At 49.6% G+C, this 27,742-nt stretch overlaps 1 protein-coding gene and 1 pseudogene across 1 annotated transcript in view; both read right to left on the bottom strand.

Annotated features, from left to right (window-relative positions):
* PODN (podocan) overlaps window positions 1-7,673 on the bottom strand; it is a 14,257-nt gene extending 6,584 nt beyond the window's left edge. Inside the window, exons 1-6 of the mRNA XM_006879808.1 lie at window positions 7,353-7,673; window positions 6,053-6,146; window positions 4,240-4,304; window positions 1,860-1,969; window positions 635-791; window positions 267-382 (exon numbers count right to left, since the gene is read on the bottom strand). Of these exons, the coding sequence (XP_006879870.1) occupies window positions 267-382; window positions 635-791; window positions 1,860-1,969; window positions 4,240-4,304; window positions 6,053-6,146; window positions 7,353-7,661 (851 nt within the window). The 5' untranslated portion in view covers window positions 7,662-7,673. The remainder of the gene's footprint in view (window positions 1-266; window positions 383-634; window positions 792-1,859; window positions 1,970-4,239; window positions 4,305-6,052; window positions 6,147-7,352) is intronic.
* Window positions 7,674-21,777: 14,104 nt separating this feature from the next.
* Window positions 21,778-22,277, bottom strand: LOC102864365 (annotated as a pseudogene).
* Window positions 22,278-27,742: the final 5,465 nt, after the last annotated feature.

Genomic DNA, 27,742 nt, shown 5'->3' with positions numbered 1-27,742 from the left:
TGGGCAATCCTTCTCCTCACAATTTCCAGCCTGAGAAAGCCACTGGAGAGTCAGCTATGAATTGGTACTGACTCACAAGAATTTGTGTTTTTGATACACATTACCTGTCCTTGGGGACAGAAATGTCACCTGAAACACAGGCTTGAGAGTTCTTGGTCCAAGGAAACTCCAGGCACAAGGAGATGAGCGGAGTGTGTGAGGGGCTGGCTGGGGTGATCAGGAGTTTCCCAGGGGCACAGCCACACCGGGCGTGGGCCAGAGCTCACCAGAAGGTCTCGTTGTCCAGGCCCTCGTCCGTCAGGTAATTGTTCTGCAGGTACAGCTCTCGCAGGTTGCTCAGCTCACTGAAGGCACCTGGTGGGATCTTCTCCAGTTTGTTGTTCTGTGAGAGGGAGGGAGGGAGGGAGCTTGAGGGAAAGGTGGGCAGGGCAGGCCTTGGGAGGAGGAGCCGGGAGGAGTCCAGCAGGTGAGGAGGGTGCTCAGGCCTGGAATATGCCAGGTGTGCTGTTGAGGGCCCCACACAATCCCCGCTGAAAGCCAGGTGCCCAGGCCTTGGATGCTGCCCTCCAGTGAGCCTGGGACCCTCTCCCACTGCAGGTCCCTGGCTGTAGGGTCTTTTCTGTCCCCTCCCCACCTTGAGGTGCAGCTTGTAGAGGGCAGGTGGCAGGTGTTTGGGCACATGACGCAGGAAGTTGCTGGACAGGATGAGGATCTCGACATTGCTGGAGCCGTTGAACATGTTGTCTGGCAGCCCGGCATCGGCCAGCTTGTTGTTGTGCAGGTACACGGACCTGCAGAGAGGTGCCAGCTCTCACCCACCCTGGGAGCTCCAGACCCTGGCACAGGCAGATCTGGGGCTCAGGGGTGCCCTCCCAGCCCTGATAAGTCCACAGGACAGAGTTAGAAGAGCCTTGGACTTCTCCCCCAGCAAAGCAGAAGGGACCAAGGACCAGAAGGGACAGAGAATCCCAGCAAGTCAATGGCAGAAACGGAATCCCACACCTCAGTTCTCTCTCCTGCTCTTTCCCAGGCTCAGAGCCCTTGCCTCCTTCTCAGTATCACGTTCTCGCCTTCAAAGCCCACTCAGCCTGGCTCCAAGTTTTGTGGGAATTCATAAAGACACGGTCTGTCCCTACTCCCCTCTGTGTCCAGCACAGAACCTGGGGCAGAGGGGTGGCCCTTCAATCATAACAAACATAAAATGAGTGCCACTGTATGTGTGACAGAGTGTTCTAGAATCTGAGGATAGTGGTGAACACAACCTATAAGACTCCTGCTGCCCTGGAGCTGACCCACTAAAGGAAGAGAAGACAAGGGACAAGACAAATACAAAGATGCTGCTCTGTCTTGCTCTGTGGTCCCTCTAGCCTCAGCCTTCTTATCTTTGGGGCGAGGACACACACAGTGACGCTGGCTCCTCAGGGAGGGAGAGAGTAGTGGGAGATGACCAGATGCAGGGACAGAGCAGCACCAGATTGTACAGGTCAACTTCCTTCCAGAAGAAAGACCCTCCAACAGCCCCCCACTCCAGGATGAATGGTCCTGCCAGGCCTTCCTTCCCCCAAAGGGAGGAAAAAGAGGGAAACTCCATGGCCCAGCACCCCATAATTTCTGCAGGTACCCTCCTCTGTTGCCACCTCCTGTACTGACTCCTCACAGCTCAGCCAGCACCTCCTCGGGGAGCCCTCTGGGTTTCCCTCCCCCACAGCCTGGAGCCTGGACATGCCTCCCACTATGCAGAAGGCCCCTCCACTGGAGCTAGGGTGGGGGGTCCTCTTCTGGCCTAACACAGGACAAGCAGTGTCTACCATGGCACATCCCCCAAGCTCAGCCCAGGGCCACCCCTTTTGACCTCTGACCTCAAGTTTGGCTTCTGGCCAAAGGTGAGCCCGTAGATCTTGGTGAGATAGTTGGCAGCAAAGTCCACACTAACCAGCGTGTTTGGCAGGAACCGGGGTGCCAAGGTCAGCTGGGAAGAGAAAGAGGGAGATGACTGACTGGCTCAAGGTCCCGAGGACTGCTGAATTGTTCTCTTGGGCCCTTCAACTCATTTCCTCCCCATGCCCAGGGTCACCTTTCTAAAATTTAAAACTTTCTCCCTCCCAACATAAAACAGAACAAACCTGATGGCTCCCACAGTCCTTGGCTTGGCATTCAAACCCTCCAGCACCTGTCCTATGCCCTGTCTTGTCCTCTTGGTCTCTCCCTCCACTGCTCCCCAGCACTGGTCCTCCAACTAGTCACAGTGAGCTACTCAAGCACTGCACAGGGTCTGCCTGTCATCTGTTCCACAGAGGCCTCTGATTGCTACAACATTCCAGACATACTCCAGGTACTTCGAACAACCTGGAGGACTTGACAGAGAATTTCTGCCCCCTCAGAGCTTCCAACTTCGTTGTTGTTTTTGTGTACTGTTGAGTCAGAACAGTCTCCTAGCCAACCTCCCATGGTTTTCCAGAGGCTCAGTATCACACAGGAGGAGACTGTCCATCTTTCCCCTGCAGAGCAACTGGTGGACTTGAACCGCACGCCTTTGAGTTGGCAGCATACTTCCTTACCATTAAGCCACCAGAGCTCCCTTACATGTTGGTAGAAATGATAATACATAAAGAATACAAAGATCTGGCAGTGAAAATTGCTGTGCAGTGAATATAAATGGCCTTACCCCAAGCTGGGGGCCCAGGGGGGTGACATTTAAGGCATCATGGCACCATAAATGCCAGGAAGGAGACATTAATAGAGATCATTGAGAAGAGTACCCAAGGTAGCAGAAGCACGTGTACTGTTCCCCAGAGTAGGCAAATTTAGGGTGTCTGTTGGCTGAAGCAGAGAGGCCAAGAGGGAGTAAAGAAGAGTTAAGAGAGTCATGCTGTGGAGCAATGATTTTGTAAATCACTACCTACCTTGAGAGGGACTGGAGAGCATTATGCTGAATGAACTAACTCAGACCCATAAGAGCAAATACTGCATACGACCATTATTGTAGATTAAGTATGAAGATCCAAGGAGGAAGTGGGGAGCAGAGGGGTGAGGATTGGCAGTGGTGGGATGGGGTAGGGGGTTTAATCATAGTTGCACAATTTGATGGGTGGAGGGAAGGGTGGGTAAAGGAAAAGATCTGGTGTGAAATAACAATGTATATAAGCTTTTTAAGTAAACCAGTATAAAATAAAAATTTTATTATTTTTAAAAAAACAAAAGTAATGTGGGCCCAAATCCCACACGACCTCACGGGCCAGGAATGGAAATGTGGATTTCATTCTGAGCAGCAGGGGAAGCCACTGATAACCTAAAGTCCCTGGGAGGTGCAAATGGATAATGCTTTCAGCTGCTAACCAAAAGGTCGACAGTTCAAATCCACCCAAACGCTCCTCAAAAAAGGTGTGATGACATACAGAAAACCCTTTGGATCACAGCTCTGCTTTGACACAGACAGGGTCATTATAAGTTGGAATCAACTCTGCAATGACTTATCACACCCAGGACAGGAGGAGGGGACTGCTATGGGCCTGGAGGCCTAGAAAGCATAGAATCCAGGCACTCCAAGATTTGTCCTTGGACCAGTGGTGCTGCAGGTGATTGGAGACATTGCTTACACAAATGGGGAGACTGCACAAGCTTGAGACCAGGCTGTGGTGAGAATCAATAGTTTCAGTTCTATTAGACTCCTCAGGAGGGTCGCTGAGCCAATGGCGGGTCTCTGATCTAATGGTGAGTTTCTGATCTAATGCCCTGAGTGGGAAGGGCTGAGGTTGACATATGGACAGGGTCATGATGTGAAAATGGGAGTTTAAACCCAGGAAGCCCCAAGTGGCTGTAGACCAAGCCAGAGGAAGTAGAAGGCACAGGAGAGCCTGAGGCACGCCAGAGACTTTGAGGTTGAGTGCCACGTGCCTTCACTCATGCCTTGCCCTCTGCTTATGCCACTGGCAGAAATGCTGTCACTCTCCATGGACTTGCTGAATATGACCATCTCCTCCAGAAAGCCCTCCCAATGCTCCCTCCTCATGAAGATGAGCCCTCTCTCCCCTATGCTCTGGTAGGTTTGCGTTCTGTCGTATTATCTGATCACACACTATCTTGGGCAGGTGAAGGGTCTTGTCCCCACAGGACCACGTCTGAGCAGCAGTGGGGACCCAATGGCCAACCCAGAAGAGGTCCTGGTGAACGGTCACTGAACCCAGCTAAAGAGGACAGGACAGGACAGGTCAGGATCCTCACCCTGCTTGAGGCCCTCACCTTGTTATTGGCCAGGTACAGGTAATTGAGGTTGGTCAGGTGCTCAAATGCCTCCTCCGGGAGCCCTTCAAAGGACAGGCAGCAGTCAGAGCCCTGGATGAAGGAGACGCTACAGGGGAGCACGCGGGGCACACGCAGCCACGCTTACCTCCCCCCAGGCCTGGGCCGAACTCTCCCCGCCAGTGCCGCCCACTCAGTCCCAATGGCCAGCCCAGCCAATTCCCTTTCCCTCTTTCCTTGCAGGCCCAAGCTCAGAGGCAGTGTTTGCTGAGCGATTGCCTGATCCTCCACCCTTCTCTGGGGCAGCCAAGTGGGGCTACATCCCAGGAAGGCCAGGGCACAGGGGAGAGGACCCGCTGACCCTTGTCTGCCAGGAAGAAGCACTCCACTCTGGAGGACCAGTGTCCCCTCACAGCCCTATGGGCACGGGGTGCTGAGCTTCTGGCCCCGAGCCTCCTAGACACCTGGCATGTCCCTGTCCCTCCCCGCAGATGTCCTGTCAGGACCCAGCTGTGGCCAGGAGCTTGGCCAGGAGGCCCTCCGCCAGTCTGGAGGTCAGCCTCTGACACTCAGTTCCTGGCTCCAAGACCCTCAAGATGTTGGGCCTCACTCAAGAATCCAACAAGAGGGAACAGTTATATAAACCGTGGAGCATCCTCTCCATGGAATACCCCGCTGCCCCCAGTAAACTGACAGCAATGCTGCATTTTCAGTACTGCGCCTTTTCAGCTGTGTGAGGAATGCCACTGGCATTGCAGGTAAGCGATACAAATGCGCCCACGGTCTGAACGCCGCTGTGCATTTTAAAGCACAAAGCAAAGGAGACTGGACTGTGTTACAGTGGTGGCTATTAAAAAACTCACAGCTGGAGAGTTGATTCAAACTCGTGGCAACCCTAGAGGACAGAGCAGAACTGCCCCCAGAGGTTTCTGAGGCTATAAATCATTCCGGGAGAAGACTGCCCTCACCTTTCTCCCGAGGAGCAGCTGGCTGGTTCAAGTCACCAAGCTGTAGCCTACAGCACCACTAGGGCTTCTTGACAAACTAAAATTGAACCTTAACATCCTATTTCACCATCTATAAATACTTCAATAAGTCTGTATTGAGTTCTGGTGGCCTCATGGCAAGAAACTATGATACAATCCCGAAGGAACATGGTTCAAGGCCACCAGCCGCTCTGTAAGAGAAGGATGGACAATCTCCTCTGGGTGATTAACTAACGGCCTCTGAAAACCCACCAGAGGGTCAGCTATGGGTCTGATCCAATTCTACTACAGTACACAACAACAACAACAACCAGGCTCTTTAAAAAAAAAAGGAGACCAAGGTTATGTCAACAGTAATTAACTCCATGTGGCAGAATTATGAGTGGATTTTTTTTCCTTTCCATTTTCTTTTTTACAATTTTAGATTTTCTATATTATTTATATTATTCTTATCAGAAAAATATAAGGAACAAAAAATTCCAAGAGTCTGCAATACTTTCGTGTCAAAAGCCTTCTTTGTGCTGAAGTTTCTCTGATAAAGATCTTGGGGTCATAGCTGCCCTGAGGCCCCCTCTCCTGACAGAGTCTCAAGCTCAGGCCTGGGTCTGCAGAGGCAGAAAAACCAGTAGGGGCTGGTCTGTGGCAACTGGGAGCCCATTGCTGTGTGGAGCTGGCCCTGCCTGGATCCCACCAGCCCAGCCTGGGCTTGTCATTTCCCACACCACCCTCAGGAGCTAAACAGCCCCTCCAACTGGGGGTCTCTGATCCACCAGGCCCCGGGTCCCTCATTTGGTGTTCCGGCCCCCCAGGCTCTGAGGGCCCCTCACCTCGGGAAGTCAGTCGGTTATTCTGGAGGTTCAGGGTCTCCAGCAGGTGCAGCCGGGAGAGCTCCTCAGGATAGATCTTCTCCAACTGGTTATTCTACGGGTGAGTGAAGAGGCTGCATTTGACTGAGGGGTGCCCAGGGGTCCTTCCCTGAAAGGCCTGCCCCCCATCCTTAGGCCAAAGTCCTAACAGTCAGATCCTCTGCTGGGCAACCCTGTAGGATACCTCTCATAGCAGACAGACCTTGGGTACTGGGGGACCAGCAGTGACCATCAGACTTGTGGACATGTCAACTTGTCTCCAAGGAGCCCACCCATGGCTGTCCAAACTTGGTGTGTCCATAGCTGACCCCACGGCTCCCCTCCAGACATATTTCCTGCTGCACTGCCGCTTGTTGACCACTCTGCCCAGATCGTCCTTCATGTCCAAGCCAGAAATCATTCTGGTTCCCCTCCTCGGGCCTGCTATCTCCACTATCTGGAAATCTTTATAAGCCGGACCAGGCATCGCCCCCTCCAGAATCCTTCCTCAGCTGTATTAAGGCTGAATTAGAAGCCTGCTCTGGGCTCATAGCCTCTTTTGCTTCCTCGGATCACCTCTAGATCACTCTGTTTAGGTCTCTGTTCCCTCACAGGCCATGAAGTCGTCAAGGGCAAGGTGTGTCCAAGCACTAACCCCCATCCCAGCACCTCTCACAGGACCAGAGCACAGAAGAGGTACCAGGAAGTTTTTATGAATGAATGAACAACAGTGAATGCTGCCTTCAGCGAGCCCCTTTCCCTCAATGACTGCACTAGTCTTAGCTTCCACCACTACCAACCCCAACCTACCAATGCTGTGTAACCGAAGAGGGTCACCGCGCCTGCTTCTCCTCGAGAAATCGGTGTGACTCTGCCTCAACCCCTGCACTGCTCACCCTTGCCTATTCCAGCTCCCATCATCTCCCACCTCTCAAATCTTGCCTGTAGGCCTGTTCAGGCTCCCACATTCCCAGTGAGATTGTGCTCCCAATGTCCTCTGCGCCCTCAGAGTCCCTGGGCCAGGGTCCACTTTGTTCTTCCTTAGCCTGTGTCCTTAGAGTGAAGCTAAAAGTGCCCTCTCATAGTGCCCTGAGGTAGGGAGGCCACTGAGAGGGGCCAGGAGCACACAGGCCTGAGCTTCCCCCGTCACGGGGTGGGAGCCATGAGTTGGCACATGGGCAGGCAGGGAGCTGTGACGTTGAATGTGCCGGGAGCGTGGGAGCCATCTGTGTGGGACGGAGACCCCGGGCTCCTGTGACCACAAGCACAGGGCCAGCCTTACCTGTAGGGACAGGTGGTTGATGTGCTCAGGCAGGTCCCCCGGGAACTCACGTAAGTCAATGCCCCCACAGTCCACGACACCCTCCTGCGAGCAGGCACATTCCCGAGGGCAGTCCACTGTGGCCTGGCCAGGCCCTGGCTCCTCGGGGCTCAGGACCAGCACGGGCCCCTCCAGGAACTCGTTCTCGTCGGGGCTCTGGCCGTGGCTGCTGGCTCGGTCTAGCGCCGGGGCCCTGGCGGTGAGCACCCGTCCCAGCTGCAGTTGTGGTGGGAGCAGCAGCAGGAGCAGCAGTGCCCTGCTCCGAGCCATGGTGCCTGCAGGAGAGGCGGGAACAGCCACGGGCAGTCACAGGGGTGTGGACCGCGAAAGCCATCATTGAGCCCCCACTCTGGACCATGTCCCGGACACTCAGCTGATCCACAAATGGCCTGCCTCCTCCTCGTCCCTATCAGGACTGCCCTGGGGGTGGATGAGGTAAAACTGTTCTCAGGCAGGTCTGCATAAGCTTCCTCAAAATATACCAAGCCCCAAGGAATCTGTACCCTCATTTCACAGACAGAGAAGCTGAGCCTCAAGAAAGCAGTGTGTAACCAGGAGATGATAACATCAAGGAATGGACCTTCTAAAGATTAAGTCCCTGAGTGCATCAGAACTTTTTTCCAATACAGTGAAAAGAAAACCTACCAACTGGGGGAAAACACTTGGCAATGATATCTCAGTGAAGGGTCTCTAAACAAAAATTCACAAAATCCTACAAGGCCTCCACAAGAACAAGATTGATAACTCAATTACAAAATGGACAAAAGACATGGAAAGACTTTCTTAGAGGAAGACATTTGGATGGCCAACAGACACATAAAGAAATTCTCAAAATCACTGACAATAAGAGAGATGCAAATGAAAATCACAATGAGGTGCCATCTCACCCCAGAAACAGAGGCACAGTTTAACAGACAGTGAGCAATAAATGCTGGAGAGGATGTGGAGAGATTGGGACTCACACACTGTTGGTGGGCTTGTAAATTGGTAAGATGGAAGGCAGTGTGATTCCCTCCAAAAGTTGAACATGGAAATTACATATGACCCAGCTATTCTACTGTAAGCAATATACCTGAAGGAAAACAGAATGGCACACAAACGGCGATTTGTGCACCAATATTCCTAGCAGCATTATTCAAAATAGCAAGAACATGGAAACAATCCATCAAGAAACAACTGGTCTGAGAAACTTTGATACATTCATATGATGGAATACTATGCAGCACTCAGGAGCAACCAGGTGGCCTAGTGGTAAGAAACTGTGTTGCATAATTTCCTCCCCTGGTCCACTTTGCTATGTACCTCTTATTCTGGACTTTTGTCATACAAATAATATGTAATCATATATTCCTTTTAAACAGTTCTTTCCTTCATCTGTCCCAATTCAGTGTTGTTGTTGTTGTTATGTGCCGTCGAGTAGTTTGCAACTCATAGCAACCGTATGCACAACAGCCCGAAACTCTGCTCTGTCCTGTGCCAATCGCACCGCCTCTGACACTCCCATCCCGATTACCCCAGTCACCGAATCAATCCACCTCATAGAAGGCCTTCCCCTCCTGCGCTGCCCTTCCACCCTCCCCAGCATGATGTCCTTCTCCAAGGACCGGTCTCTTCTTACAACATGTCCAAAGTATGTTAGACGGAGCCTCAGAATCCTTGCCTCCAAAGAGCCACCTGGTATAACCCTTTCCAGGATGAATCTGTTTGTTTTCTTAGCAGTCCATGGTATTCTCAATACTCTTCTCCAGCACCACAGCTCAAAGGCATCAATTCTCCTTCTGTCCTCCTTGGTCATTGTCCAACTCTCTGATGCATAACAAGTGATTGAGAAGGCCTTGGCGTATATCAGACGCACCTTAGTCTCCAGGGAGACACCACCCCAATTCAGTGTAGAAAGGGAAATGTGCAACAAAGAATGAATGAAAAATCTAACTTTTCTGTAAACTTTTGTAAAAAATCACAATTTTTTAAAGTTTTTTTTTTAAAAAAAAGAGAAATTGCACTGCAATCCTGAAGACACACGGTTTGAATCCACCAGCTGCTCCACAGGAGAAGGATGGGCAATCTCATCCCATACGATTACCTACCTCTGAAAACCCACTGGACGGTCAGCTATGGGTCACTTCCAACTTGATGGCAAATAACAACAAACATATAACTGTATAGGGGAGAGGCTAAACAGCATTATGCAGAGAGAACTAAAGCTCATAAGGACAAATACTGCGTAAGATCATGATTGCAAAAACAGAAGGATATCTAGTAAGTTGTGGATAAATGCCTAAAGAGGGAAGGGAGGGCACAAGAGGGGCTAAGGATGGGAAGGGGCAAAATCATGGGGTCACAGAGTTTGGTGGGTAGAGGGATGGAGAAGGAATTAGGAAAAAGACGCTCTAATAGTGGGCATAGATCAATAGTGTTTAATTTTTTAAGACACAATGTATGAGAATGATTGTATGAATCACAATATGAATGGAGGGAACACCCAAAATTCAAAGGTAAAATTTAAAAAAGAACAGCTGTCCCTGGCAGGCCTGGCCTGGCCTGGCCTGACCAGGCAGTGCTTGGAGGGCCTTTTCTTCCTCCAGCAGCCACGGCCATGGAATGAGCCCGATACCGGGCTCCCAGCATCAGAAGGGTCTGTCCTAACTCTTCTAGAGCTTGCAGTTCTAGACCTTCAGGACATGATCCCTGCCTCTTGCCCAATTTCCCACCCACTCACCCCTAGTCAGACAGGACCGTGTAACAGCCCCTCCCACCAGGCCCATGCACATGCGGTTCCTTCTGCCGGGAATGTCCTTGTTCTCTTGTGCAATGGTGCTTCCTCCTGCTCCGAGAACCAACGCCCATGCCGTATCACAGGAAGCACTGAGACGGCTCCAGGATCGCTGTTCCTACATTCCTACAAGGCTTTGTATGACCTTCTTCCTTAGCATGCACTGGGCTGTACACATGTGAATGCTTCTGTCTTCAACACAAGCGTACACACTGCTGTTTCCTGATGGAGGTCCAAAGCCCGGCATAGAAGGGGCATCAACAAATGGAGCTCCTGATGTCTGCACTCTCAGCTGCTCTCCCTCCCCAGTGTTCCCAACACTCACATCACCACTGTCACCTGCACGACACCAAGCTCAGCAGTAAAGAGGGGAAGGGGGTTGACTTCAGGTGCACTGAGGAAGCTGCTGGGGGTGCCACATCCCAGTGGCTCCATGGCTTTGGCATGGCTTCCCAGATGGGTCCCTGGAGTTCTCTTTAGAAAGAATCATTCAGGAAACATCTTTAGGGAAAACCTCCTGTGCTGAGCTGTGACGGGTGGTGGTTCAGGTACATTGACTCTGGAGTCCCACAGACCTGAGTTCAAGACTGCACCACTTACTTACAGGTTGTGGAGCCTCACTGTAGACACTAGATTTGCATTCTCTGAGGAGTAAGCTGGTAACAGACACTAATACTCGATACTTATCAAGTGAGTAAGTGCAGCAGTATTCTGACTTGCACAGAGATTAACATGCGCCTGATCCAGGCCATGGTCTTCACAATTACTTGCTGTGCATCGAAGAACTGGACGATGACTACAGATGGCAGAAGAAGAAGTGATGCCTTTGAGTTGTGGTGCCAGAGAAGACCATACTATGGACTACCAAGAAAACAAACAGGTCTGTCCTGGAGAAGGTGAAACCAAGCTGCTGCCTCACAATGAAGCTCCGTCTCACATACTTTGGGCATGTGCCAGGAGGGGACCAGTCTTTTGAGAAAGATATCATGCTTGGAAGGATGGAGGGACAATGTAAGAGGGGAAGACCCTGGATGAGACAGAATGACTCAGTCACTGAAGTAATGGGGGGGTTGTTGGAAACAAAATTGGCTCAAGATAAGGCAGGATTCAGAGGTACTGTATATAGATAGGATCGTTATGAGTCACAGATGACTTGACAGCACATAACAACAACAAGTGCAGCGGCTACAGAGAGAAACTCAACCGGTCACAGCAAGGAACAGTGGTCAGCAATTAGCTTTCCTTGAGTTCGTGGCTCAGGCTCTCTCGTCACTATCTGAACTTGAACCCAGCCCGGTGATGCTGAGCTAATGAGACTCACGTGAACTTACAGGGCAGCGCAGAACCACCCCACAGGGGCTCCGGAGTGGAAGTCTTGGCAGAAGCAGATAGCCACACCTTCTTATTCCTACAGAGCTGTTGATGGATTGGAACCCCTGACCTTTTGGCTAGTGGCCACGTGTGTTAACCACTGCACCACCTAGGCTCCATTCACTGAAGCAGAGAGGAGCACTTGCCGAGATGCTGGGCCTATGAGAGTCTAGTGTATTGGAAGTGAGAGACAGACACTGAGGTGTGTGTGCTCAAGAAAACAGACCTGGGGCCCAGATGACTACTGCTCACCCTGTTCCTAACAGGTATGTGCTTTTGAGCAGGTTACAGAGCCCTCTTGGTTCAAATTCCTCACCTATCAATAGATGATAAGAGATCTATTTTCACGGGGAGACTGAAGAGTCAGTGAGATGAATATGTGTCCCCAAGAAGTGCTCAACAAGGAGCACCCACTCATCTACTGAATAAAATGTGAGCTCTTCCTACTGTCAATCATTCAATATGTGAGTTATCCACATTCAGACCATTAATAGCTTATTAATTCTAACTTCCCACAAATTTCCGGACCATACCATTGCTCACTTCAGAATGCCCTGTTTCCCCCCACTCCCCTGTCTAGTTCCCACTGACGCTTTTCCATCGAGTCCCAGTTTCACCTCCTCCTGGATATCTTGCAGAGCCTCCATTCTCCTAGGAGTCCCCCGTGAACACACTGTGAGGTGCTGGGCTACTGACTGGCAGGCTGGCAGCTGGACCACCCTCCTAAGAGCCTCCCTGGGCTGCTGTGGTATTTTAGATGCTGCTTTGCCTCCCTCACTGGTTCAGTCAACTCTCCCAGGCAAGACCTCATCTCTGCCTACCCTTGAGCAGGCTGTGAGAGCACAGGTGAGGTGGATAAGGTCCCTGCTGTCAGTCTGGAGGGAGCTGGCCCCACTACAAATAACCACCGTCCCCAGAGACACGGTGAGCTGTAGAAGGGGCCTAGAAGGGCAGCAGGAAAGGAGAATAAGGAGAGAGAACAGGGGTGCAGTTTGGCTTGCTAGACCCAATGGGGCCCTCGATGTTGGCCCTGCACACACAGGCCCTGGGATCCAGGCCTCTGTCAGGAGCAGCAAGAGATGCACAGTGCTTCCCGGCCCGATGCCCATCCTGACACCCTGTGGACCACAGCTGGCCACTTCATAGAACCTCCTCCCTCGGCCACGGTCAGGATCTACAGCACCAACCAACTCTAATGTCCCCTGGGGAGACTGTGGAATGCCAGGACGCTCCATCTCTATGTTCCCACCAAAAATGAAAAACAAAACAAGTTATCATTGAATTGACTGTGACTCAGGCGATCCCTCTGCGTTTCGGAACAGACTGTGTTCCCTGGGGTTTTCACTGGCTGAATTTCTATGAGTACAGCACCAGGACTCTCTTTTGAGACACCTCTGAGGAGACCAGAGCACGAATCTCTCTGTTAGTATCCCAGTGTGTAATTCTGTGTGCCATCCTTCATTCACAGCATTACACATTTGTGCTACCCAGCGAGGAACTGCTTCCTAGCACAGGCTGTGAATATGTGAATGTATTTCACACACACACACACACACACACAGACTCTCACACTCATGATCTCCTCCCCTCATACAGGGGGCTCTGAACATTGTTTTTGTGTGTGCAATCAGGTACAGAGGAGGCATCAAGGACTAGAACTGAGGGTATCTCAGGACTTCCCAGTTCCCTGGAGCCACCAGGATTAGATCAGAGCAAACCTCAGACCCTCCCTGCCTGCCTGACCCATTGCAGCCTGGGGCTCTGGGAACCGGGTGTGGGCTCACCCCACAAATACAGCCAGATCAAGAGGCTGAGGAAGAGTCAGTGGAAGGGACTCTGGTACCCCCATGGGCAGGCTTCTCTTCCATACTCACCCTCAGGTTTGTAAAAATCTGCACAAGGGATGTACATTTTAAAAATCTAACACATGATTAACATGAACCACATTGAAAATATTTATCATCACCATTCCAACACCAGATGATGGAGCTAAGGCCCAGTGGGAAGAATGGCTAAATGGAGCTTCCAGCCCAGATCTCAGTTACAATATTATGCTGCACTTCTCGAGGTTGAGCATGGCTGGATGCTGGACCAGAGACGTCCTGGCTCTCCCCCACAGCAGCCCTCAGTTGTACTGTCCAGTACAGTAGCCACTTGTCACATGTGACTGCTGAAGTGGGACTGGTCCAAAGTGAAACAGCCTGTGTCAAATGGTACACTGTTGTTGTTGTGTGTTGTCAGGGAAGTGATTCATAGCTGACTCTCTAGCAGGTTCTCAGCAGCTGTAAATCACATGAGAGGAGATTTTCCATCTTTTTCCTCAGTGCAGCTGGTGTGTTTTAATTGGGTGCCTTCGGATTGGCAATGCAACTTCCTTAAGTCCCCTAACTTAACACCAGCAGGCCACCAGAGTTCCCTAAATGGTACATACAAGGATTTAAAAAGACTTACAGACTGTCAAAAACCCTCAAATCTAAATCTGTTGCAAGAAAGTGCAGCCAGCGTGCTCTTTAGAAGCAAGGATGGCGAGATTTCGTCTCACATACTTTAGGTATGTTATCTGGAGGGGACTGGAGCAGGACAACATGCTTGAAAAAAAGAGAAGGTCAGTGAAAGAGAGGGAGACCCTCAATGAGATGAACTGACACAGTGACTGCAAAAATGGACATAAGCAAGGAGGCTCTGGTGGCCTAGTGGCAAAAAGCTGCACTGCAATCCCAGGGGTAAGTGGTTCAAATCCACCAGATGCTCTGCTGGAGAAGGAGGGGCAATCTCCACCTGTACTAGTCAGATCCAATTTAAGGGTATACACACACACACACACACACACACACAAATAATAAAATTTAATTAAAAAAATTTTTTAATGGGCGTAGGCGTAGCAGAGCTTGTAAGGATGGCACAGGATCAAGGCTGTTAGGAAGTAGGGCTGATTTGACAGCACCTAACAACAGCAACAACACAAAAAGATAATTAATAATATCTCATTAGTATTATTATAAGTATAAATAATATCTTCACAACATTAATTATTATACTGATGACATGACAAACAGTTCGGATGACCAGGGACCAGTAGCTGTCACTCTGGCTCCAGCTCCGTATGTATCACAGGAGAGCTGTGTTCTGTAGGTTTCCAGTGGCTGACAGACTGACAGACCTTTGAGTGGATTTGAACCTTCAATCTTTTGTCAAGCACATTAACTCTCTGCATCACCCAGGGACTCCAATATTTTTTGGAAGTTGTAAATGGTGTGGGAGAAGATCTGATCGGCCAGAGAGGCACAGCCTCTGGGTTAGTGCAGCAACTCCCCAGACTGCGCCACGAGAGCACCGTGCTTGCGTCACCAAGGGACTCCACTATTTTGAATAGATTATTGTTGAGTTCTAGGTCTCATGCTATTTTCTATTGGACTGTACTAGTCTAGAGCACTCGGGGTTAGATCAGTATTATAATCATGGTGTGATGAGGGGAAGTTTAGCATCAACTGGTGCCCAGAGCAGGCCTTTGTCTGGGGCCAGAGAAAGCATCTGAGCAGAAGTGATGCCTGTTACAAACATCAGGAAAAAGATAGCATCAGTAGGAGAACAGAGTGTGCAAAGGCCCTGGGGAGGGATCCATGCTGTATCTGTGGAACTCTTACAAAGCTCACTAAGGTGTCTAAGGTGAGTTGGAGACTGGGAGTAATGGAAGTTAACAATGACCACAGACTAGAAAGGGCCGGAAGGCCAAGTTAGGGAGTATGATCCTTACCTTAGGAAGATAAGGAGTCACTGAAAAACAAGACTGCTAAGTGGCATCCACTTCCTAAACAACACGCCTCTGGAAACTCTATGAACTCTGATAAATGATGATAGCTACAGAAAGGCTTCAGGCCTTCTGTTCATAGGGTTGCTATGAGTCGTGCTCAACTTGAAGGCAACCAGCAAGTGCTAGTCAGGTATGCTAAGTGGGGGCCCGACAAGTGGGGAGCACTCAGAGGCTCTGCAATGGTTCAGACACGAGACTATGAGCCTGGCCTGGGCAGAGAGGAAGGTGCTGGACTGCAGAGGAGACCTAAACTCAAGAAAGAGACAGAAAAAATATGTCGTGTCCAGAGCCATCTCCTCCAGCTGCCCCTATCTTGGTCAGCCACCTTTGGGACCTCTTTTGAAGCCCTGGGAAGTTTTAGTTCCAATTTGCTATATTATTTTGGTTACATCACTGACCTATCTAAGCCTCAAATTTCCCACCTGGTCCCTAAGAATGCTGAGCAAGACAAGTTCCCCAGGCATATTCTGCAGGTCCGGTTATGCGGGAAGTGTGCGTGGGGACAGAGTAGGCTCCTAGGCCTGGAAGCTTCAAGTCTCCCTAGTTCAGTGCTCAACGCGCTGGGCCAGCAAGTGCTGGGAGACACGGGCACTTAGCCTGAGCTTTAGAGACAGAAGGATATGGGTTCTCACCTTGACTTCTGTGTGAGCCCGGACAGTCACTTCTCCACTCTTGGCCCTAGGGTAATGGAGTTGCAAGCTACCTTACGAGAATGGAATGACCTGCTGTTGGCAGCAGTCTAATCTCTATTCTGACACCAAGGAAGTGCAATATGTGGAGTCATGCAACATCAAGATCATGGAGAACCAGATCTTGAGGATTAGAGGGCTTGAGTGTGGGGGAAGCAGGACTAAAGGAGGACAGAAGGAAAGGAAAATCCAGATCAGGAGGCAGGTAGCCCCCAGCACCAGTTTCTTCCATCCTTGAAATATCTGTTGCTATCCAATTGAACAGCAAACTACAGGACAGAATAGAAATGCCTTAGGGCTTCCAGGGATGTAACCTATATGGAAAAGACTGGCACATCCTTCTCCTGTACAGCAGTTGATGGGTTCAAACTGCAGACCTATCCATTAGCAGCTGAGCACTTAAACATTGTGCCACCATGACTCCTCATTCATTGCAAGGGAACAGACAAATTCAATAAAAATTCACTGAGCAGATCTGGGCTGGGTTCCAAACAAATGTGTCAATATTATTAACTCTAAAGGCAGCTCTGGTGGCCGACGGGGAAAGGAGTCACACTGATGGGTAATCTCTTCCCACGCAGTTTAAAGCCTCTGGAAAAGGCGCTTGGAGGGTCAGTTCCAACTTGATAGTGTTGAGTTGTTGATTTATCTTAATAAATTCCAAAACTAAGGGTTCGTTTTCCTATTTTGTAAATGAGGAAACTCAAGCTGCCTAGTGCTGCCCATCTCAGCAAACTTATTTTATTCAAGGCCCTGCTCAAACGTTCCTGCCCCAGGAAGCCTTTCCCGCCCCTTTGGTAGGGTTAGGGGTTCTGTGTGCTCTCAACAGCCTTCATGCAAGTCCCCTTTGTCCTTCAAAATTCAGCCAGACCTCCCTGATTCACTAGACATGGAGGCGGCCTTCAGTAAACATTGTGAAATGCAGGATTGCAAAAGATTACCTGGTCCCACTCCCTCAGTTTACAAATTAGTGTTTTAAAGGCAAGGTCAAGATGAGAATTTGGAGCCTCCAACTCCTGCCCAGCCCCTTGAGTTGATCTTGAAGGCTGAGTAGACATTCTCCAAGCAGATGAATGTGAGAAAAGGCCCTCCACGCAGAGGGTGCTGCCCAGCTAGGGCACAGCAGTGGTGGGAGGAGCAAGTCACCGATGGCATCAGTCACTCTGCTCAGGTGTTAAGGAGCCATTACATTCCAAGAAAGTCACAGTCAGAGCTGTTCCAGGCCTAAAGATGCCACTCTGGTCACCTCTATTCAATATGAGACAGAGGAAGAAAGCATGCTCCTCCACGGAGCTCATGAACATAAATGGTCAGTGAAGCTTCTTAACTTGTCCTAAGACTGGGACTGTGGGCCCAACCACTGCTCTTGGGGGCTGAGTGGGTAGGGCTTGTGAGTTCACAGACTTTTCTGAATAACCAACCTACTTCTGTGTGGTGGGAGCTGGGAGTCTGGCCTGCCCCCGGCCTTCGGAAAGTGGAAGATTTCTATACAAAGGAAGAATAAGTAGATGTCTAGGGGCTCTCCTGATTTACATTTAAGAATGCCCCTGGCGGGGGTGGGGGGGAGAGACTCTTAAGGGCGGTGGCGTCCATAGACAGGGAGACCACAGCATCCCCTCCACCTTTAGAGGGTGCAGGCCTCTGCAGGTCACTCATTCACTCCAAGCGCTTAGAGCGCACCCCTCTGCGGACAGGCGCAGTCCGGGCTGCTCACACCCAGGCCAGAGCACGCGGTGCCTCTTCCTCTCTGGAAGCTCAGACTCAAGCGGCCTCCCAGCCCCAGCCAGGGGCTGCCAGGGAGGCGGCCAGGAGCTCGCCGCCGAGCCTCTTCCACCTGACCGCGCATCAGGTATTCCCGCGCCACTATCTCATCCCTCGCCACAACCTGAATTGTCCCTACAAGAAACTTGGCGCGCCAATTTCCTTCGGAGACCCTCTAGCCTCTTTCTCACTTTACTGGGAGACTGACCTGCAGGCAGCCGCGTAGACAGACAGACAAGACAGACAGACAGACACTCCAGAAGCAGCTGAGAACCTGGGTTCAGTTAGTGCGCAGCGCTGCTGGATGGGCCACATAGCGGTGAGAGCAAGTGTCCACTTCACCTGCCCGCGCCCTGGGGGCAGATCTCAGTCCTTCTCAAGGTCTCTGTTTCTCCTTCTGCAAAGAGGCCGAGGACTAGGTTTGGTGGGACCACAGACGGGTGGACAAGGAAAGACAATATTGGGAGCTGGGGTTCTAAAATATGAGGGTCCGCGCCGCTCCCCGCGTCCACCTGCCCCCACAGTCCCAGTCGCCCCGCCCGAGCCCTTCCACCCCCAGCCCCCCCCCCCCCCGTCATCCGCTCTCACTCAGATTCTTTCCAGATGTGCGCAGCGGGAGGGGCCCGGGGGTTGGGACCAGCCTCTAGCCAGACAGGCGAAAGGCCCCTCCCCGGGCCCCGTCGACCAGGGGTCGCCCCCAGAAGCGCTGTGTCCTCGGCGCAAGGGTCCGAGGGAGGGAGTGGAAGGCAGCGGCTCCGCCCCGGGAAGTGGCTGGGCAGTGCGGAGAGGCGCGGACAGAGCTCGCCGGACCAGGGCCCCCCACACCCGCGCCCGCGCCCCTACCTGCTGCGCCCCCGCGCCGCGCCGCGCCCCGCCGGCCGACCGCGCTCTCCCGAGTCTCGGTTGCGCTCCGCGGACGTGGGCTCCTTCCATTCAAGTCTAGCCGTGCGCTCCGCGACTCAAGTTTTGTTGTGGGTTTTCTCCTCCCCGCCTCTCCCCCGCCCCCGCCCCCCCGCGCGCATCTGCTGGACGCCAGCCGCCTCCGGACACGGGCGTAGGGTCCCCACGGGCGCGGGACGGGGGCGCTGTCCCCTCCCCGCACTGGGCCTGGCGGCGTCCCACCACCCGCGAAGGCCCAGCCCGCCGCACGGACCCCTCTCCGCCTCGCGGGACCTGAGCACCACGCCTCCCCCTCTAGAAAACAGGGAAGGCGGGGTGTCTAGCTCGCACCGCTGCCTGGTTCCCAGGCTTGTGAAGGGGAACTGGACCCCATTTAGGCCCCAGCACCTGAAAGGAGGGCTCTTTCGCCCTGGTGCCATGGAGTTCAGTTTCTTCCGCATGACGAGATTTTGCAACCGCTCCAGCCACGAGTACCTTTCCGTTCACTCTCCCACCCTGGGATCCTAGGCTGTGGCTAAGGGGGCGCCTGCCAAGACCCTGCTGGGCCCCTTCCCGGAAAAGTTGACCCCGCCCCCAAGTTGGCCATGGTCCCACGTCCTGGTGAGCCTTAAAGGGTGGTAAATCAGAATTGGGTGCATGCGGATCCTAGGCACTGGGAGACAAGGAGGGTGAGCAGTGAACCCTTGCAGCACCATATTGCTCCCAGGACCTGAAAGCATTTCTAAGCAAATGAGCATTAACTGCTAGCAGCTGAAGCAACACTGGCGCCAGGGGCTTCTGCATATGGGATGCAGGATCTGGGTTTAGGTGGGACTTGGCACCTATGCTGCATAGCAAGCCTTTCCCCCATACCTGCTCCTTTACCTGGCTGCCCTCTTGCTGGAGCAGGAAGAGGAGAAATAAATTTAGGACCATTTGTCCAATCTAAATTACCAAGGCTCTGAGTGAGTGGAGGACGCAAACCTGCCCACACTGGCTCCTGCCTCGCCTGCACATTGCTCTCTAACTTTCACACACTTGTGAGGCTTGAACACGTGTGCACCCAACCCCTCACTCACATTTTACAGGTAAGGAGACAACTTCAGAAAAGATAAGCGATTCACTCCTTTATTGGCAAAGCTGGGATTTTGAATCCAGACTTTCTTCACAGCCCAAGTTCTTTCCATGAGGGTGAATCACTGAGCAGATTTGAACCCAGGACTGTTGCCATTACACCAGTGACTCAAGAACGTACCAAGAATGGGAAGGGGAAATATTTTGCCTTGTTTGGCCTCAAATTCCATTTCTTTCTGAGCTCAAACTTATGAGAGTTGGTATGATTCAGAGGCTTGGACAGTGGCCAACAGTGAGAAGCATCCTGTCTTAAAACTGAGCCTGCAGTTAAAAGAACAGGATTCCACTGACTTGGGTACCCATGAACTAAAGAAAATCTTCTGGAACGATGGAAATGAACACGTGGAAAGTGTCTGACAGCGCATCCAACCTTAAATATGTGTCTCAATTGTCTAACCTCACAGAAAAACTGTTCTCTGTGTCATTTGACAATTGCTGGAACGGGGTCTTTCAGGGACCAGACACTAGGCACCACATTTCCACCACCAGCACATGAACTGCCAGATCAATGCCGCATGTGCTCTGTGGCTGTGAAGGGTTGTGGACACAAGAACTTTCCTTACACCTCAAGCTCTAATCCCTTCTCTGAAGTGTAGACAGGATTATCTTGTGTGTCTGGTGGGAATGTGGAGGTAATCCTGGTGGCGGTGGTGGTTGTGTGCTTTCCAGTTGGTTCTGGCCCAGTAACCTTCATGAAGAGCAAAGCTGCCAATACAGTTTCCTTGACTCTCAAAGCTAGTTGTGTTGCTTTAATGCCTTCATACTGGGCCTCCATCACAGCTTCTGTTTGATGTTATTGTTTTGTTGAGTACCATCAAGTCAGAAGTGACTCACAGCCGACCCTCCAGCAGGTTTTCAGAGGCTAAAGATCACATGGGAGGAGAGGGCCCCTCTTTGTCCCACAAAGAGCAGCTACAAGATTCAAACCGCCTGCCTTTGGGTTGGCAATGCAACTCCTTACCACTAGGAATGTAAACCAAAACAAAACACAGAGGCAACAGAGAATGGCGTGAAGGACAAGCTTTGGACTTGAACCAGGCTTCAAATTCCATTTCAAGCTCAATGAACATAGTAGCAGAACCCATGCCTCCCCTCACCCAATACCTGAGTTAAATGAGAACATGCACAGAGAGGTTGCTGCATAGTGCCTGGCACATTGTATGGACTCAATAGCAGTAGTTGCTATTATTACAAAAACCTCGCTGAGACCCGCCTAAACAGTCAGGAAAGCGGGTAGAAATAGAAATGACAAGTTGAAAGAATGAAATAGGAACCGCTGCACCGCCCAGGGCAAGTGCCTTCTAATTCAAAACACAAAGAAACAGGACCATTCAAAAGAGGGAAGGAATGAAGACGTACATCTGGCCAGAGATCCAGGAATGAAGAACCAGAAGACTCACAGGAGTTTGTTGAGAAGGGGGAATACGGAACAACACACTGTTGTACACTGCCAGCAACGAGAATCCTTTCACCCTGACCTCAAGGCTCTAGGGCTTTCTTTACACCTCAGTTGTTTAAATCTTCAACCAGATCCTGCCTGTTAACTGGACAGTGCTTTGTGTGTGCGGCTGCATTTATTTCTTCTTGTTAGCCTCCGCACCACTCCTGCAATTCAGCATTCACGCATGCATACTGAGTTCACTCAAAAGCAGTCAGTTCTGCTTCTTCCTCTTCTTGGTGAAAGCTCAGAGCCAGAGGTCCATGCGGTGTGATCTGCAGTCCAGAGGAACCTCTTGCCCTGTCCCCAAGGTCACGCCTCTGTCTTTTGTTAGTTTTTACTTTTGCTGAGACACCCTTTTGAGACTGGCCACAGGGGTAAGGCGCAGGGAGCCTCTTACTGTAAGTCACTATTGGCTACTTATTTGAGTGTATGCTGGGGGGGGTGGGGGGTAGGTTTACAGAGTTCTGTGAGAATCTATTCTGATCTTGCTCCGTTGGTCAGGAGCAGGAGCCCATTGCTTTTGCTGATCAAGTTGAACTTGGAACCCCCCCTCTGGGGTCTTTTATGTTGTTTTCATAGGATTGGTTCTTTTGCAGAGAGGCAAATGGGTTGAAGTTTCCTTCTACCTTGCAATGTTGAACTGCATTTCAAAAGATAACAGTTGCTGTCTTACTCCTAAAAGTCCACCCACCTCCTCACTGAAAGTCACCCTGATGACATGTTCATAATAGAGTCATGTCGCCATGTACATCCACCACTGTCCCCGATACATCCCTGCTCTGCTGGGGATACGCATCTGGACACTGACATCTGCAATCTCGTGGGGCTCTAGTGATCTCACCATCACCATGTTCATGTGTCTAAATTGGTCTCCCCTGAAATATTTAAGACAGACCCCTGGAGGCCAGGCCTCTCCTCCAGAATTCTGGATCTGCCATGTTTTTATACGTTGTCTATCAAGAGGTACCAGCTCTCCTCCTATGATGACATCTTCAACAAAGGACATAGAGGGCACACTGATGTTTGTAAATCACCCAATTGCTGAACTGCAGCAGCTGCTAGATTGTGCATGTAGATAGATTCTGAAGCACTTACTGCAGAAGATCAAGTACTGCAGCCTTCAATGTGGATTGAAGTTCAACATCAAGAAAAAAAAGATTCTCACCACTGGGCCAATAGGCAGCATCATGATAGACGGTGAAGAGATTGAGATTGTTAACAGCTTTAGTTTGCTTAACTTCGCAATCAACACTCTTGGTACCAGCAGCCAGGAAGTTAAAAGACAAATTACATTGGGAAAGTCTGCTGTCAAGGACCTCTTTAGAGTACTGAAGAGCAATGATGTCAGTCTGGACATAGACCAGGCCATGGGCTTTGCAATTACATGTTATGCATCAGAAAGCTTTACAATGACTAGGGATGATAGGAGAAATGATGTCTTTGAGCTGTGGTGCTGGAGAAGAGTATTGAATATACCATGGACTGCTAGGAGAACAAACAGGTTCGTTCTAGAGAGGGTGAAACCAGCCTGCTCTTTGGAGGCAAGGATTCTGAAGTTGCATCTGATATACTCTGGGCATGTTGAAAGGAGGGACCAGTCCTTGGAGAGGGACATTATGCTTGAGACAATGCAGGAGGGGAAGACCCTCAATGAGATGGCTTGACTCAGTGACTGGGGTAATGGGGGTGGGTGTGTCAGAGACAGTAAGGCTGGCTCCGGATAGAGCAGGGTTCAGAGCTATTGTACACAGGGTCACTATGAGTTCAGGCAACTTGACAGCATATAACAACAACATCTAAAGGAGTCACATCAAGGCAGGACTCAAGCAGTGTGACTCAAGTCTAACCAAACCACACACAAAGACAGTTTTCTGGACCCTCATAATACAAACTTTATTCTTGGACTTTTCTTATTGTATTAATTTGTTTTCATCTCTGCCCCACTGTATGGTAAACTCTCCAAGGTAAGAACCTCACATCATGTTCTAGAAAGTTCCTTTCTATTGCTGTTGTTTGGTGATTTTGAAGCCAGTCAGCTCCTTAGGAGCTCACATACAACAGAACGAAGCATGTCGCCCCGTGCCATCCTCACCACCATCACTGGGTTTGAGCCCACAGTTGCCCACACCACCAGCCATCTTGGTAAGGGCTGTCCTCTTTGTGGCTGGCTCTTACTTTGTGAAGCGGGATGTCCTTCTCAAGGACTGGTCCTTCCTGATGACATGTCCAAAATATGGGACACAAAACCTGGCCATCCTCACATCTCAGGGACATTTTGGCTACACTTCCTCCAAGACAGATTTAATGTGCAACAATGAATAAATGGAAACCTAACACTTCTGTAAACTTTTGTTAAAATGCCAATTAAAATAAAAATTTTATTTTAAAAAGATTTAAAAGTTATAAAAAGATCCCTCATTGCCATAGAGTCAAACCAACATAGCTGGCCCTCAGAGGGTTTCAGAGGCTGTAAATCATGCAGGTCGATTGTCCATCTTTCTCCTGTGGAGCTGCTGATGGAGTCATACTTCCAGAGAGAAACCACCTCTGGATTAGCAGCAAAGCTCCCTATGGACTATGTCCTTCTAGCTCTAAATAAATAGCAAATTTATAATAATCATCCCCCCGAAAAAGATATCCACATCTTTATCCCTAGAACCTGTGAATACATTGCATTACAGGGACTTTGCAGATGTAATGGTGGTTGTTGTTAAGTGCCGTCGAGTCGTAGACGACCTATAACGACCATATGAACAAAAGACAAGAACACTTGTATGACTTTTATTGTTTGTATAACTTTTTTTGTTTCTCTAAGTTCATAGGGTTTCTGGAGGCAAGCTATTTCAGAATTGGATGCCACTCCTGCACCCAAGTTTGTTTAATCGGGGAGCTCCACCAAACACTGTCCACCATGGGTAACCATTGTCACATTTGTCACATCAGTGTCACAGTGTTTAACATCACAGCAACCATGAGTTACCTCTGTACAGCCAATTGAAAGACCAGCAGACTTTAAAATAGGGATATTATTGGAGTGGACAAAATCACTCTTTCAATTCATTGCCAACAAGTTGAAACCAACTTAGAGCTGACCCTCCAGCGGGTTTTCTGAGACTGCAAATCACACAGGAAGAGGTAGCCCCTTTTCTCAAACTGCCAGAGAGATACCACCCTTGGGTTAGAACTCAACTCATTACAGCAGCTCAGCTCCCACCAGCACTCTCTCCTACTCATCTAGTATGATGACTCCAATCATATAAACCCTTAAAAGCAGAGAACTTTCTCTGGCTGGGGGCAGGCGAGATAGGGTGGAAGAGGAAGCCAGAGGCATTTGACCTCTGAAAGAAGAGAAATCATTCAGCTTGCTGTTGCAGGCTTTGAAGGTGAAGAGGGCTGCAGCTGACAGTGCCCCAAGAAACAGGGATGCCATCAGGTCACCAGCAGTGTAGAACTGAATTATGCATCATCCTGAATGAGCCTGGAAGCAGATTTTCCTACAGAGCCTCACGTAAGAGGCTGGGCTAGCCAGCAACTTGAGTTCAGCCTTGTGAAACCCAGAACAGGCCTATCCAAACTCCAGACACAGAAAATGAGATAGTGGAATTGTGGTGCTGTGGCAGCACAGAAACTAGCACATCCATTAGTAACTACGCTCGCAGTACTTGCTCATATATCTTTACCTCTATGCTCCTGTGACAGAGATAATATTCAAGTGGATGGCTTCAGCAAACAGAAATTTAGTCTCTGTTTAAAACTTATTTTTTATTTAGGAGGCTAGAAGTCCAAATTTAGGGGGCCAGCTCTAAAGTCAGGGTACTGGCTCTGAGAGAAGGCTTGCTCTCTGGATCAGTTCTGGAGGAAGGTCTTTGTTTCCTTCATATCTATAGGTCAGGCCTTCTTCTATGCTGGGGAGTTTCCCAATACAGGGACCTTGCTCCACTCCTGGTCTTTCTCGGTGGTACTGAGGGCCCTCCTCTCTGCTATTCTTCCTTTTCTCTCATTTATCCATGCACCATCCCAGGACTTTGATAGAATTAGAATGTTGTATCCTACCTTTAATCCTTTTACAACTGATTGGTTTATAAAGTCATGCAGGCAGTTATATAACGTCTAGAGGTGACCATTGTTGTTAGGTGCCATCAAGTCAAGAATGACAGATATGAACCCCATCCTATCCTGTGCCGTCCTCACACTTCCTGACACATTAGAGCCCACTGCAGCAGTCACCATGTAATCTACCTGGTTGAGGGTCTTTCTCTCCTTCACTGACCCTCCAAGCATCATGTCCCTCTCCGAGGAATAGCCCCTCCAGCAACATGCCCCAAGTGTGTGAGGTGAAGGCTCATCATTCATCATTCTTGACTCCAAAGAGCACTCCAGCTGCACCCTCTCCAAGACATTTTTGTTTGTTCTTTTGGCCATCCATGGGATGTTCTGTGCTCTTCTCCAACACCACAGCATTCAAAGGCATAGGTTCTGTCATCCTTATTCATTGTCCAGCTCTCAGATGCAGAGCAAGTGATCAGAAAGACCATGACCTTAATCAGATGCACCTTAGTCCTTAAAATGACACCATTACTCCTCAATAATTTGAAGAGGTTCCTCACTGAAGACTTTCCCAGTGCAATACATCTCCTTATTATCTGTCTGCTGGTATCAAGGGTTTTAACTGTGGATCCAAGAAGATGAAGTTGTTGACAGTTTCAAACTTTTCTCCATCCACCATGATGAAGGCAGGCCACCACTGTATATATGTATTTTGGGGGGCGGGGACACACATTCAATCCATGGCAATCGCTTGGTCTGTACAGCAGGCACAATAGTAATCTTGCTCCCTTATTTTAGGATATAGGGCGCTCGTGGTATGGTGCGTAGGGAGTTCACTGCTAACACTAAGGTTACAGCTCTCTGGTGGTTCATGTCCACCTGCAGCTCTTAACAAAAAAGGTGAGCAAACTCCTTTCATGTGATCTGGAGCCTCCAAAACCCAGTGAGAGTCAGTTATGCGTCATTTCAGACTTGACGCCAATGTGTGTGTATGTGTATGTGTGTGTGTGTGTGTGTGTGTGTGTGTGTAAAGAATAATGATCAGAGAGGTTTAGTAACTTTCTCAAGTGACCCAGCTAATGACTGTTTGAGGCAGGATTCAAACTCTGGTTCTTGGATTCCAACCCCATTGAGTTTTCTGTCTCTTAGACTGAAGCTGCCATTCTGTGAGTGAGGATATTTCCACTGTATCTAAGCTCAACAAATAATAAGTTGTTGTTGTTTGTTGTGTACTGTAGAGTCAGAACCGACCCACAGCAGACCCTCAGTGGGTTTTCAGAGGCAGTATATTACACAGGAGGATGCTGCCCATCCTTCTCCTGGGGAGTGTCTGGTGGCCTCAAATCACATGCCTTCATGATTGCAGTGCAGCTTCTTGCCACTAGGCCATCAGAGATCCCTAAATAATAAATTAAACACCAATAAATAATAGGCGTTTAAAAATACTCAGGCCCAAAACAACTATGAGATATCATCTCACTCCAGTAAGACTAGCAAAATTTAACAGAACAGCAAACAACAAATGCTGGTGAGGTTGTGGAGAAACAGGAACCCTTATTCACTGTTGGTGGGAGTGTAAAATGGTGCAACCACTGTGGAAGGCAGTGTGGTGCTTTCTCAAAAAGTTGCAAATAGAGATACCATTTGACCCAGCAATTCCACTACTGGGAATATACCCCAAAGAGACCATAACTGCCACCCAAGCAGATATATGCACACCCATGTTCATCGTGGTTTTGTTCACAATAACAAAGAGTTGGAAACAATCTAAATGCCCATCAGGTGTGATATATTCACATAATGGAATACTATGCTGCATTGAAAAACAAGGAACTCATGAAATATTATTCAAAATGGGTGACCCTGGAAGACATTATGCTGAGTGAAATATCTCAGTCACAAAAGGACAAATAATGCCACTGTTGTAAAACTGGACTGACATCAGGGTTGGGGGGGGGGGCGGGAGACTGAGAAAGATGGGTTTAATAATGCTTACTGCATCGAAACAGATGAGGAAGAAAACTGTTTAAAAGGATATGTGATTAGGTATTATTGTCATGACATGAGTCCAGAACGAAGGCTGCATAGTGGAGTGGACCTAGGGGGAGGGATTGTAAAACAATGAAAGAATTTTTTCTTTACTTTTCAAAGAGAAAAATATACTGGGTGGGGGAGGGGTAGGTAGGGAGAAAAGTGCAACAATGAATGAATGGAAATTCAAAGTCTCTGTAAAATTCATTAAAATTAATAATAATAATAATAAACTTAAAAAATATACTAAGGCCCATCAACAAAATGAATGGATAGAGCAGCTCTGGTATAGTCACATAATGGAATACTATACTGCGATGAAAAGCAAGGAACTCATGAAATACTATACAAAATGCGTGGCCCTGGAGGACATTATGCTGAGTGAAATACCTCAATCACAAAAGGACAAATACT

This window comes from Elephantulus edwardii, unplaced genomic scaffold, assembly GCF_000299155.1.
Source record: "Elephantulus edwardii isolate Elephantulus edwardi_28Jun2011 unplaced genomic scaffold, EleEdw1.0 scaffold00005, whole genome shotgun sequence".
Classification (NCBI taxonomy): Eukaryota; Metazoa; Chordata; class Mammalia; order Macroscelidea; family Macroscelididae; genus Elephantulus; species Elephantulus edwardii.
Note: the sequence above shows the minus strand (reverse complement) of the source record. Positions and strands in the feature narration are given on the sequence as shown.